The sequence below is a fragment of the Nanorana parkeri genome, unplaced genomic scaffold, assembly GCF_000935625.1.
Source record: "Nanorana parkeri isolate BGI_ZX_2015 unplaced genomic scaffold, ASM93562v1 scaffold20, whole genome shotgun sequence".
Lineage (NCBI taxonomy): Eukaryota > Metazoa > Chordata > Amphibia > Anura > Dicroglossidae > Nanorana > Nanorana parkeri.
The window spans coordinates 2,364,349-2,378,883 of record NW_017306288.1 but is presented as its reverse complement, the minus strand read 5'-3'; the positions used below and the strand labels follow the sequence as shown (position 1 = coordinate 2,378,883).

Below are 14,535 nucleotides of genomic sequence, written 5' to 3'. Positions count from 1 at the left end.
TAGTGATGACAATACTATAGATGAGAGCTCTTATTGGTAAGTGCCATTATTAATGACCTTGCTGGCCACTGGACAAGTCTTGGCATACTCTAGATCACATGTGTCAAACACAAGGGCCGCAGGCCGAATCTCTTGACCATTTCTTGTGGCCCTTGCACCTCTCTGGGAGCTTTACATTTTTAAATCAAAGCCGTCACTGTAGACAGTAAATCTCCTCCTTCCAGTGGATCCACACCGACTGCACCCGCCAAGATCAATCGGGATCCTTGGTGAGATGACACATCGCTCCTGAGACCCGGCGCAGCCTAACATAGACCCTACACAGCCCACCATTAAACCTGCACAGCCCATCATAGACCCCACAAAGTCCACCAGAGAGTCCCCACAGCCCAACAGAGAGTCCACACAGCCCAACAGAGAGTCCGCACAGCCCACCATAGACCTTGCATAGCCCACCATAAGCCCTGCAAAGCCCACCTGATAGTCCTCACAGCCCACCATAGAACCTGCACAGCCACCTGAGAGTCCGCACAGACCAACATAGACCCTGCATAGCCAACCTGAAAATACGCACAGCCACCTGAGAGTCCGCACAGCCCACCATAGACCCCAAAATAGCCCACCTTAGAACCTGCACAGCCACCTTGGAGTCTGCAAAGCCCTCCATAGAACTTGCACAGCCACCTGAGAGTCTGCACAGCCCAACATAGACCCTGTATAGCCCACCTGAGAGTACGCACAGCCCACCATAGAACCTTTACATTTATATAGTCTTACAGATACAACCAGCTGATGCAGCCCGCAAATAAATTGAGTTTGACACCCCTGCTCTAAATTGACAGTAAAGTATCACCAGAGTGGAGCAAAAGGACCTATTTACGTAAACTAATCCTTTGGTCCTTGTTCCACTTAACTGGTTACTGTGACTAGTCAATTTTTGCTTTATTGTTTTTTAAGTCAATACTAATGTGCATGGATACCTGTGTTCAACAAAAAACAATGCAACGTGACAATACCCCTTTGCATACTACTGAAATTATTTTCATTTTTGACATTATAATTTTTATTGTGCTCAACAAAACATAAATAGGTTGTTTTCTTAGACTGCCCATCACTGTGTTATTTGCCCATCTAAACAATGATTACCTTTGATCTATCTTTTGCAGTCTTCGCCTTCTTAAACTCCACTGTTAGAGTTATGAGCAGCGCCACAAACAGATTGTTTAGGCTGAAAACCTCAGCTGCAATGGACCACTGCCATGTTAGACGTGAAAATGAATATAACCCTGCAGCAAGGATTCCTGCCGCATATGAGCCAGAGAGCCTGCAAACACAGATAACAGAAAATCTCCTTTTGCTACAAAAAAAGAAAACTGTTTGTTATGCATCTTATATTATAGCTACAATCATCTCTTGCTACTAAGAGCGATCAGCTCACTGTGTAATATTTCCACAAACCGAGTCATGACAATATTAATTAAAAAAAAGTACAGAATAATGGTAAGTGAGAGCAACTGTTTAATGTGGCATTTCCCAGTGTCATGGCCCTTAAGGTAGAATAGGAAGTTCTAAGCTGTCAAGACACTTGCCGGGCTGAATGGGAACAGGGGCCACAACGAGTAACAAGACTGAAATATTAAAATAAATAGGAAGGAGGACAATGGATTCTAATGTAGGAAAGAAGGCAGATACAGTGTCACACAGAAGAAAGAGAATTCACAGAATGAATGCCTTTGTCCTACAGCTGTCCCCTGCTACCAACTCGGATATAAAACACAACTGGGGTAGGCAGCCTACAGCCATGTCTTTTTTTATGGTACTATCACTAACAGCAAGTATTGCCTTTGAGGTTCTACAAATTCCACTCTGATAGAGAAGGAACATACCGGGTGATCTAACAATGCTGGGGCAAAGGAAGTGGAACTGTTACCCATAGCAAGCAATAATATTACAGCAGGAAAATGAAACATGGAATTTGATTGGTTGCCAAGAACAATGGCTTCATTTTTGTTCCAGTTTCCATAAATGAGAACAATAATAGGCCTATGCATATTAGCGATCTGTGTCACTCAGGGCAACTAAAGCACACCAGTTAGTTTAACATTACAGATCAGAACATTCATATTAGGTAGAAGGCACCAACATATGTATTCACAGCACTATATGCCAAATGACAAATGAGTTTGATTTATAAACTATGACAGAGAAAGCAAAGGAGGCGAGGTCCCTGCTCAAACAAGCTTGCAGTCTAAAAGATGTTAGAACACAAAAGTACAAAAGGCCGCATGCAAGTGCAAGTACTAAGAACTAATTCTTGCCATATTTATGGCAGTTGTGTACGCTTTCCACCATCTTGTGATTGAAAACACAATCGCAGGGTAGAAATCTACCGTCCACAGTTTTAATGGTTTTCCAGGAATCAAATGGTTAAAACTGGAGTGGAATTAAAAATGCCTTTTGATTGGAATAGCAGCGCCCTTGATCAATTTTTACAAAAATATTTTGAGAGTAACAGAAAGGACTCAGCAATGACTTAGTATGGTTAAGAGGGTCTACTTTAACGCTCAACTGAAGTCTCACACCCTTTTAGCTCGTTATTGCCATGTACTGCATGTCATGATTTGTAAAGGGGTTGCACTGATACCGGTTTTTCGGTATCGAGTACCGATAACTTTTTTTCGGTATTCGCCGATACCGAATACCAACTTGCAAAACAAATGCTATGGCAAGACTATGAAAATGGAGGCTGTAAGAACAATGTCTATCTGGAAGCAGATCTAATTCTAAGGCTACAACTGGATTTTGAAATGTAAAAAGTGAGGTGAAGGCTAATAGGAAGGGAAGAGAAGAGAAACCCAGAACAGAGGTTGCCTCAGACATCTTTTGAAGCTGTACATGCAATGAGGTTATGAGTGAAAAGGACATTTGTAGGTCAGCGAAGTGGGCAGCACAATGTAGGCAGTATAGACAGCAAAAAGCATAATAATAATTTGTGCTAATCATCAGCTAAGAGGAACTACTACAAAGGGGCAAGATATGAGGTGGAAAGCATAGACAAGCCTTAAAGCAATTACTGTAGATTACGGTGTATGTGATTGGCAGTTATAGACAACCCCTCCAAGAATCTTTTCCTCCATGTTTGTGAAGGTGCTAAACTGAGCTATGAGCCACACTATTCCCAAGCATTAAATAAACTATAAAAAGTCTGAAGTTGCATATACCTGTGCAAAAACAATCAATCGTTTATCAACATGTCTGAGCCACTGCTTTATACTTTGAAACAGTGTTGTCTGTCTGCTATGTGTGCTCCTTCAATTGGCTATAGTCCTGTCAGATAGGTAGCCATACTGCCAAGTGAAGGAAACTCACAAAAGTAGACCGACAATGCTGCTGCTAATTAGAAGGCAAAGGCTTAGCGTTGTCAGAAAGTGTTACTAGCAAACGATTCACAATTTGCCTAAGAAACCTGTATACAGTAACAGTAAGGCATAATACCAAACATGCTGACAAATTACTTAGGTTTACATACACTTTTATGTATCTGGATTAAAGCATATGATCTTAGAATTCTGGTTATAACTAAAGTATGACTTTATTAACATCCCATGGTGTTGGTCACAGATTTAAAAATGTCTGATTCACAACAGTTATACATACACATTCTGATTTAATGACACACCTATTTTATGCCACAGTGTCCTACCAAATTAGAAAGCTCCAAACATTATATTAGGGTTCAGGATTATAGTAGACAACCTACTCAATAAATACAGCCATCTGGTTTCCTGATGTAACAGATGTCTATTAAAGTGTCTTCTACTAATTGTGTCCGGGCTGTGGACAATGGCTGCAAATTTCAGCTTAGCAGGGATTCCTCTAAAAAGAAACGGTGCATCACATATGTTTATAAAGTCATCTTGGTGGCTCAAGAATCTTTCCAAAAAGTATAATTGTAGATGTGTTGGATGCTTTTATGCATGTTTTTATTAAACATAAAGCCTTGTGGTTTAACTTTCCCAGATCACTAGACCACAATTATATTGAAACAGCTTGTATGTGTATGAGGATATAAGGGGAAAGGCAGGACATTGATACAATTAGATATACAAGGACAGAATACTGCTTCACCTTACTTTGGCATGATCCTGGGTGACTCATTCTATATTAGGTATAATCATAAATGCACATGAGCAAATCTTAACACCTAGTCTTGTGGTGAAAGCCTAAAATCTACACCTCTAGCAGTTGTTATTATTATTATTATTATTATTATACAGGATTTATATAGCACCAACAGTTTGCATAGCACTTTACAATATAAGGAAGACATTACAAGCACAATACAATTCAAGACAAGATGGTAAGGAGGGCCCTGCCCGTGAGGGCTTACAATCTAAAGCTGCCCACACACCTTACAATTTATCTGCAGATTTTCTGTGGTCAGATGGAAAAAGTGCAACAGATTGGCCCAGGTGGAGATTCCTCCAGCCACACAGTTTAGTGTAGATGGAGGAATCTTTTGCACCCTTTCCATCTGACCACAGAAAATCTGCAGATAAATTGTAAGGTGTGTGGGCAGCTATAAAAGGGAGGGAGGGGGAAGTGATACACGAGGAGGTAGCTGTGTGGGAATGAATTGTTTGAGAAAGTGATAGTTCAGTGGTTAGGTTGAAGTGGGATAGGCTTATTACTTTCTGGATGATCCGGATTCCAACTCCGCCCCTTCAACTTTAAACAGGGTCCCCATATGTGACCTAATAATCCCTCTTAAGGTGCCCATACACTGCACGATTCTCGTACGAGAATCGCGGGAAATCCCGCGATCGTACGAGAATCGTGCAGTGTATGGAAGGCGTGCGACCGTTTCTACCGTTTCTACCGTCTTCCGTCGAACCAGCAGGCTAGAAAACCCGCCGGGAATCGTACGATTCTCAGCGAGTTAGCGGCCTGCTGGTTTGACAACTGCCAAACGGGCCGTTTGCAGTCATCGCAATGATCGCAAGTACAATCTGCCTGTCCAAGATGGGAAGATTGTACGTTTTTTTAAGTACTTTACAACCCTCGCAAGACAAAAGTCTTGCGAGGGTTGTAAAGAGTATGGGCACCTTTAGCCTGCGGTGGTAGCAGTTTTTGGATAATGGGTACCTTGCGCAAACAAGAACTTTAATGCTAGCCATAGACATAGGGAACATCAGGCATTTTCAACCAAAGTCAACCATATTTCAATTGAAATGGATCAATGCTCCCTACCAGTAAAAGTCTCTATTGAAACAGTGAAACTGTAGGGCTGGTCGCAATTGACATCTGGTTAAAAATGATTGAAAATGCATGTAACTTGCTGTGTATGCACATAATTAGCCTTTAAAACACTAACTGAGATAATTAGGCTATAGAGTTGCCTTTCAATACCCTAATGAGTGTTAATAATCTCAACCGAGGTTTCGCCTGCTTCGACTTCCTCATCATCTTGGAAACCTGAAGTCAAGATTTTTCTTTTGTGATGCTGATGACAGTAGGGTCTTTTCGTGAGTCTCCAAAGTTGCTGGCAGATACATTTCTAAGTGCATCATTGGAGGAGTCTGCAGACAGTGAGACTGAATGACTGAAGTGGCTAGGTGGAGATCCACAGGAGTAATGACACTCCATGCTGATCAAGTATTACTCGATGATTTCTGACTTGGACTAATGCTTGCTCTGTGTGTGGGGTGAGTTATAACACCTACCTGCCTCCTTTGTATGGAATATAATCCTAGGAGGGTAAGAATTTTTAGGCCATAAAACAAACTAAGTCAAACTAAGTTCTCTTAAGTTTTTCACCTCTGCAAACCGATACACTGTTTAGCAAACCAGGATCCCATCTGAAGCTCACTGCAAATCAACGCATTCCAGGGTGTTTGCATGCGTTTATGATGCATTTGCATGCGTGTTGGTGCATTCCAGAGCAGAAAAAAATAGGGCATGCTGCAGTTTTTCCACATGCTCTGGAACTGAACGCTGTGGTGTGAACTAGAGCCCAAAATACATTTTTAATACATTGGATGCAGTTTTGATGTGACTGCTCTGCTTTGCATGTGCTCCGCACTTGGTGTGAACTAGCCCTTACAGTTATCATTTTTGACAAGACAAAAGTGCTGCAGGAAATATATATGGAGAACACCAAATAAGAAGAACTCAACAGATTTAAAACCTTGATCTTGTAAAGATTTGTCCCACCATATACATGACACAGTGGAATAGAAAAAAGGAGAATTAATTAGTAATGAAATAGAGACAAAAGTAGCTTCAAAATCAGGGCCACCTGGCCCTGAACCCCACATCTATGTTTTAATATGACCCTGACAGCTAAAGAATCTAAGCAGTCCATGCCCTGCTAAACTGCTGTCATTTATTGATCAAAATATTCCGTTTATCATTAGTCACAAGACATTGCTGTGCTTTTTCCAAAGCAGGTTTATTTGACCGGTGGCTGTGAGGAACATCATGTTAATGACACTTTGATAAATTATATTTCTGCATGCGAGAGGCAGCAAAAAGATTATATTTGGTGTGTTTTTGAATACCTCTCCAGCATTGTAAAAAAGTAAGAAAAAGGGGTTCCCAGATCACTATGTAATCAAGTGGAAGGACTGCCCCCCCTTGTCACCATTTTAGTTGTCTCGGGGTTCTGCCCAGGTGCAAGTGGCCAAAGAAGCATTCTCTTGTGACTCACAAAATACATAGTTACATACTGATACAGACACAGTCCCCCTGAGGGAAGCTCCTTCACTTACAACAGCCTCCACAGTCCATAGGCTGGCTCTCTCTGGTTCCTCTACACAAACTTCAGGGATCCGTTGTCCCAATTAACCCAGGCACAGCCATGAGTGTAGATTTCAGCCCTCAATATAACTTTTCTTAGGACAGAGTGAACACCCAGCATACCAACCCTCGTTGCACAAATGGAGCCCTTTAAGATGCTAAGCATCTCTCTGTTCTTCATATTGCAATCACACAACAGAAGAACGTCCAGTTAGGTTCAGGTTAAAGAACTTTTAATGTTGCTACAGAAGAGAGCAAATACAGCTGTCTTTTTAGTAAAATATACTTCCAATAACAGGGTTCATCCAATAAAGTACACAACTCTCCTTCTTAAAGGGTTACTTTGATGATCAATTAGTCTCTGATGCAGAGGAAACTGCTATAACGCATTTCCCATCTAGCTCTTTCTTTCGTAGAAAGGACATCTTCTCCCAATAGGGTACTCACAGGGTATGACGCAGTCCCAATTACTAGGCCATTCAAATCATTCTCCACCCACTTTGTGGGCCAAACTCTTCTCATAAGGCTTTACCACCTACTTTTATAGATCCTCTCACAGAAAGACCAATAGAAAGGCATGCTGCCTGGTTCCCAAAAGGTGAGAACTTTCTTTTAGCACCCCCTTACAAAACATATTAAGCACCTATTACAACTATATTACCGACAACAAGCATTGGGTGGACTGGGGACTTTAGATGTGTCTGTATGAAAAACTAATGCCCTTAAAAGGTAGACTGTGTGCATTAATTTTCAATTTGGACTATAAAGTATATGTAAAGCCCAAAATTGTCTTTTTGTTTTGATAGAGTATATTTCATGTCAAGATTCCTTTTTTTACTGTGTTCCTCTGGGGAGATTTTCCTTCACTTATAGTCTTCTAGACACAGAATAGATGAGAAGAAATATTGAAAGCAAGGGAAATTCCCTCTAGAATGCCTGTCACTGGAACAAGTGTCTCCAATGGAAGATTTACCTTCTATTGCTTTTCAGATAACAACTCATAAGTTTGGATTTATTCACCACTTTCAGTCCCAGTGATAGTGGCCATCAAGAGAGGGTGAATATTTCAAGCAGGTATACAGGAAAAAAAAACTTACTTTTGCAATGTGTCATTACTGACCCCTACTGTTAAAAATGCTACTTCCATGGCTGTCTTTCACTTGGAAAAGGTATACAAATGAGGAACTGTAGGACTTTCTGATACAACATCCAACATCTTGCTCCAGTTCAAAAGTATTGAATTTAGACACAGCCACAGCATTTTCTGAAGGCCAGCAATGGCAGCCCCCACACTTTTCCCATGAAAATATAGGGAGACAATTTAAAGTGATATTAAAGTATCTTTTTTTTACATATATCTACTGCTGGTAAGCAGTAGATATATGCAAAAACATTTTTTGTTAAATAAAAAAAAGTTACCAAACAGGTTAAAAACTTACCTAGGTCTGCACCGCTCGCTCCCAGGTGTAGAAAGCAGCTTCTTGAATGGCCGTGCTGCCGGAATTTTGCGGGCGCATGCGCAGTAGAGATCACCGGTGGGGAAAGGAGGAGAGACAGTCAATGCATGCAGCTCCGAGCGTGCAGGTCAGACAGACTCCGTAGGACAGGAAGAAACAGCAGTCTGTGCTGGATCAGAGTTGGACGCCAGCGCTGGAGGGACTGCTGAAAACTACTGGAAGGAAGATGAACGGATCAAGTGGCATCACTTAAAGTGACATTAAACCCTCAGATTTTTTAACATAAAACAATACTGTAATGTGTGCCTTACTGTAATCCATGGTTGTTTCCCTTCTCTTTGCTGCTCTTCCTTTTAAATCTGTATCTGTTCTCATGCTGGGCAGAACTTCTGTTTTGCAGCAGACTGCCTTGTCTCAGGAATGGATATATGGTGTCTGTGTGTAGGTTTGTAACCTGAGCCAGCACTACAGGAAGAGGCCCTGAGCTGCAAAGGGAAGTTCTCCCCAAGCATGAGAAGACACGAGGATTTAAAAGGAAGAGCAGCAAAGAGAAGGGGAACTACAATGGATTACAGTAAGGTACACATTACAGTGTTGGTTTATGTTAAAAAATCTGAGGGTTTAATGTCACTTTAAGTTAAGTCCTTATAGCAGCATTTGGTTGAGACTTTAATGTCACTTTAAGTACAGTTTATCACACCTCTGGGCACCAACATGAATGGCCAATGCTATAGCAATATTCAAAGCTTCACATATTAATTCAAGCTGTGCTCAAATCTTTTTTTATTTTTTTTATTTTACCACTGTCACCTATTGATCTCTGTATTGGAAAGAATAAATAACCACACCTCTCAGCTAGTATTCTAACCAAACATGAACATATGTAATATAAAAATTCAATATCTTGGAAAATATTTGTAAATAATAAAATGTTTAAAAGGAAAGATACAGCTCTCACTAAAAATATTTATTTTGAGACAGGCTTTAACCAAGTTATAGGACAGCTATTGTACATGGCCATAGTGATATATAACTGCCCCTGAGGTACAAACCAGCATGAAGCTACTCTGAGACTTTATTCTTTATTTAATGTTGTTTTTTGTGTAGTTACCAGAACGTATTAACAATAAAATGTGTTTTGTAGTTGAGGGTTTTCAGGGTTTTTTCCCTGATCTGGCCTAAAAAGTATATAAGGTAACAGCGTTTCTAAAGAGCCTGAACCTTGTGGCACTGCAAGTGGTGTTTGCCTTCAAGTCAGTTGGTGAGTTCGGGTAAAACCACTAGGAAACTGAGCCCTGACTGTAGACAGGACTTTGACATCTCTCCAAGCCAATACTAAGCCCTACCCCATCCTCTAGTGCCAAGTTCGTCCATGCTTACCAGTTAACACATGGCTCCGCCTGCTGAATTTGTATAGCCTAGGTATAATCTCAGGGCTTCACAGAGAATAATTGGAATGAACCACAAAGTACCCAATGCTTAGGCTAGCATTACTTGTGTTCTCTCATTCATCATGGTTTATCACTCAATTACCCCATCCACATACATGGAGGAATCAGCAGTATCAGCCATTGTATTCAGACAGCCACCAGCAGTTTAAATACACAAATGGTAACTGTTCGCCCAGCAATTTTGCACCTGGCTGCTTTGATTTCAAAATAAAATTTCTTTGGGCAGGGTATAGCTGACAACTCAGCAGGAATGGGCCGAAATCAGAGCAGTGCATGGCTAACTTTAGCTTAGACACTTTTTAGGTCTCATCAGGTTCACTTGAACATACTCATATGGGTCTGTTGTGCTAAATAATTGTTTAATTAATTTGCTTCATGACCACTGCAAAATGAAATTGATCTTTTCCAAAACACTGTATCCTTAAGGAGGATTACACATTATTTACACTTAGCATTTTTTTCAGTTAGAGGGGCTTGTGATCCCTGAAATTGAAACCCACCACTTTGTAAGAAGGGAAAAACACAACCCTGATTTCTCTCCAGAAAGGATCACATATGGTTGAACTGTGTTTAAACATACAATAATCAACAGTCTCCAAAGGGTTCCTGTGCAAGACCAATTTTTGTGCTCTCCATGCAACTGCCGGACAAGTAAAAACACTTATTCACTGTGTATCAATTTGCAGCTAGACAGAAGTAAGCCATGTCCAAATCTATGTGGGGGGGTCACAGCACCCATCCAACCCATTTCTAGGCTCCTAAGTTTTAGAGGACCCATGTTCAGCTGCACTGTCTGTAAAAATAGCATGTCCACCATTGCTCCCTACGCTGCTTGCATTAAAGCAGGTAGGGTATCTGTAAGACCTCACAGCGCTTCTCAGCCAGACTATGACATACGTGGGTGCATTGCAGGCTCTCCAAATACAGACACGGTCCAAATTAAATGTGAAACAAATGTTACAGCATAAAGAACTGCTGTTCAAATGAGAAACTCCTAAATACAATTTTTTCTACAATTTGGAAGAAGGAAAACATGCTAATGCATGTGTTTTTCTATTAAACTTTTAGCTGGGATTTATCAAATATAAATGCCCAGCCCTCCACAGCAATAATAGTTATGGGCTCTCCTGATGTTCTCCTCCTTACAGCCTCTATTGTGGTTGCCTGAAAAGCATACAGTGAGTAAGGTTAATTTCTCCTATAGCACTCCACTCAATGCTTAATGTGGCACTATGAATCCTCTTGAGGGCACAGCTATTAGTACTTGTATGTTTCAGATTTGGTCCTTTGCCAATATGCACTTTCTATGGCTACCCATGTGCTCGATTTTGGCCGACGAAACAAAGCCACGGTTATTAGTTACTCTATATAATAAGGTGGTTGGTCATAGACAGAATTCAAGTAGGTTTGTTCTTAACAATCTGAGCCAACACAGAATATTTATTGTAGATAAAAAAAATTGAATATAAACAATGGACTAATAATTGTAATCATTATTTGTATTAAAATTAACATATTGTCTTTATTATAAGACATTTCATACTGATATTGCACATGCTTTTGTCGACAGTTTTTTTTTAACCATTCCAGTGTGTTTATCTGTCCTACTAAATCAAGCCAATTAGTTTGTGTTTATTCAATTATATTTTGTTTGAAGGGGTTTCTGAGTGGGAAAAGCAAAGTCTTTTTTTTTGTGCCTAAAGCAGAACTCCTAGCAGGCAACTAAATGCACAATCAAAATATATATTATATTGCCAAAAGTATTGGGACACCCCTCCAAATCATTGGATTCGGGTGTTCCAATCACCTCCATTGCCACAGGTGTACAAAATCAAGCACCTAGGCATGCAGACCGCTTCTACAAACACTCACTACTGTTAACAAGTTCATCGTATGCATATGTGTACTGTAGCAAAACCTGATCCAGTCTGCTATTGCCAGCTCAGAGCCACGCTACACCCAGGAAGGATAACAATATTCTTAAAAAACCACCCAGCTGCCTGATTGACAGCTGGCTCTGCCTCCCAAGATCCAGTTGTGGCCCTCCCTTGTTTGTCCATCCAATGAGTTCTGGAGGAGCAGAGAAGGGAGGAGGGAATCCCAGGGAGCAGTGACTGAGAGTGATCAGCGCTTACATGATTGCTCAGCTCTTGGTATATAGAGAGAGCAAGGAATGGTTAAACCCCTGCCAAGTAATTGCATGCTGCCTGTGTCCAGCTGGGAAGATTTACCTTCACTTCCTGTCATGGAGACACAACAGGAAATAGGAGGATAGCTCTCCAAAGTAAGGGAAATAGGGGATTCAGGTTGTGCTTTGCAGTCTAATCGAAGCAACAAGCAGGATATAAGAACATACGCTATTTGCAGCAATGAACTTTGCTTCACTTAGATGCATTCTATTATTTAGGTGCCCTTTTCCTGAACTCTGTTAGCATAAACAGCCTACTTTGGGCTAGAAAGTGGAGCACAGTTATTTCTGATATGGGATCCCAAGAACCCTTTCATCCCTTGCGTCAGTAGGGAGCTTCCAACATCCACAGATCTTTGATCTCAATAATACGTTACATTCAGTGAATGATGTCTAAAAATAAATTCCCGTCTCTTGCTTCTTTGGTACACCTCAAAAAATACACACCGACATTGGGATAATAAACCTTACTAGAATTTAAAAGAGCTTTTATCCTAAACGGCCATATTTAATTCTTCAGGGAATAAAAACAAGAAACAAGTAAAACAGATTCAGTGCAATCAGTAGCAAGCACAGCACTACAGTATATCCTTTTTTTGTTTGGTACATACAGTATGTGAATGTGATCAGCTTAATGTGTACCTGTCATACACCTATTCAACTAAAACTGAGCACATATATTAAAAAATGCATACAAATAGGTTACCATCAGTGAAGACAGCATATTAAAATTGGAACTCAATTTCTGTTTTTCAAGCTTCCCTATTGGATGGGTTGTTGGGCAGGTGGACTCAGGTAATTTAGTCAAGATATTGAATCAGTTAGGCCTGGTTTACACCTGGGCGTTTTGTAGCGCGTTTGAATGCTCTGCAAAACGCTCAAACACCAAAAATCCCATTATTTCCTATGGGTATGGTTCACACCTGGGCGTATTACAGTCTGTATGAATGCGCTACAAAACGTCCTATGCCCAAAGAAGTACAGGAGCTTCTTTGGGGCGTTTTTGTTGCGCATTTCCATTGGGATACAGGCAAGTGGCCCTCGGAAACGCGCGTTTGTCGCACGGTTTTTTAACCGCGAATTGCGGTAAAAACACATATTCGATACGCCTAGGTGTGAACCCAGCCATAAGGTGTAGGTCCAAATGCTGTGTCATGCTATGACCTGCTTATCACAAGAGTAATCTGCTAAGGTGCAATAGTACCCAATCAAAATAAAGCATCTCAAAAGAAGCTCTTTAAAAGACTAAAGGAGTTAAAAAAGGACCTAAGCCTGCATTCGCTCACAACCCGACTAGTGGTTTACCAAAAGAAAGAAATTTAGCACCATTCCTGCTCTCCCTGGGAGGGGGAATACTACAAAGATCCCTACGATGTAGACAGAAAGTGGATGCAGAAAATCAGCAGTAAGGATGAGCAAATGTGTCTAGGTTTGGTTCGTGGGGAGTTCGTTGAACCCAATGTGAAGTCCAAAAATTGCAAACTTGAAAGTGAACCCTTTTGAAGTCTATGGAGGTAAATCTTTAAAATCAGATTTGGATATTATCAATGCTACTAGGCAAGGGATTGTTAGAAATTTGGGAGAGTGAGCTGAGTACTGCCATGGGGGATATATACCAATGCAAAAAAAAAGAAAAGAACCAGAAAATAAAGTACTACACTGCATTGTCTTAAAAGCTTAATAAAATGTGAAAAATGTGCACAAAAAAAATATATCACATTTCCCAAACACCCTCCCATCACCTAATCTCTAATTATTTAAAATATAGACTTCATGTACAGTATGTGTTTGCTAGAAATCTGCTGGCTGGAATTTGGCTGGCATCAGAATTGAAAGAGACAAGGTAGGTTTTATCTTGCAATAAAAATTGTATTATCCGAGATAATAGCCACAAATATTGTTCAGTGGCTGGACAGTATGTAAGCAGCTTGATTAGGCTGCAAAAAAAGGAAGAGATTGTCCCAGTTCAGCTGCAGAGTTACAGCTGAGCTTTCACTTGTAGTTCCACAACTATGTGCAGACCTTGCAGGCATGCAAGGCTGTGCTGTTACTTGTTGTCCTCCAGGCATGTGCTCTCTTCCTAACTTACTGTTGCACTAGTCTGACAGCTTTAGGTGCCGGCCGCCCTCTCCTGCTGATTCTTATGCAGCTTCTCAGTCAAACAGTGCTGTCAGCTGGTGGCCAACCCTATAGTTCCTCCCTCCTGCTTGCTCTAAATTTACAACAAATTTAGCTTCAACAGCCCACAGGGGGCTTGGCATCTAGCTTAGAAAAACATTGCTCGGGCTGCGCACCGTGCACTGCCCTGGGCTAATCACACACCGTTAGCTCACGCTATGTACTCCAACACACACGGACATATACCTGCTGGGAAAATATCACAAAGGCCCAATTATTGGCCATTCTATGCCTTCTGACCTAAGTACAAAGGACAGGAAGTGCATTATTTTGTAGCTAGCTACTATGGTAGTGAATGGCCGCATTCGTTTGCCATGTCTGCGAATGGGTTGTGTTTGCCATGAACCCATATTCGACTCAAACTCAAAGATCATCTCAAATCAACAGCACTGAGATTCAACAGAGCATTAGGAGAAAAAAATGTGAAAACAGTATTTGGTTTAAAAAATTTAAATCAATTATG

General features: G+C 40.8%; 1 protein-coding gene across 1 annotated transcript in view; it reads right to left on the bottom strand.

Annotated features, from left to right (window-relative positions):
• The window catches only part of TMEM260 (transmembrane protein 260), a 63,744-nt gene that overhangs the window by 19,847 nt on the left and 29,362 nt on the right, over positions 1 to 14,535 (bottom strand). The window contains exon 4 of the mRNA XM_018562397.1: positions 1,147 to 1,324. Within this exon, the coding sequence (XP_018417899.1) occupies positions 1,147 to 1,324 (178 nt within the window). The remainder of the gene's footprint in view (positions 1 to 1,146; positions 1,325 to 14,535) is intronic.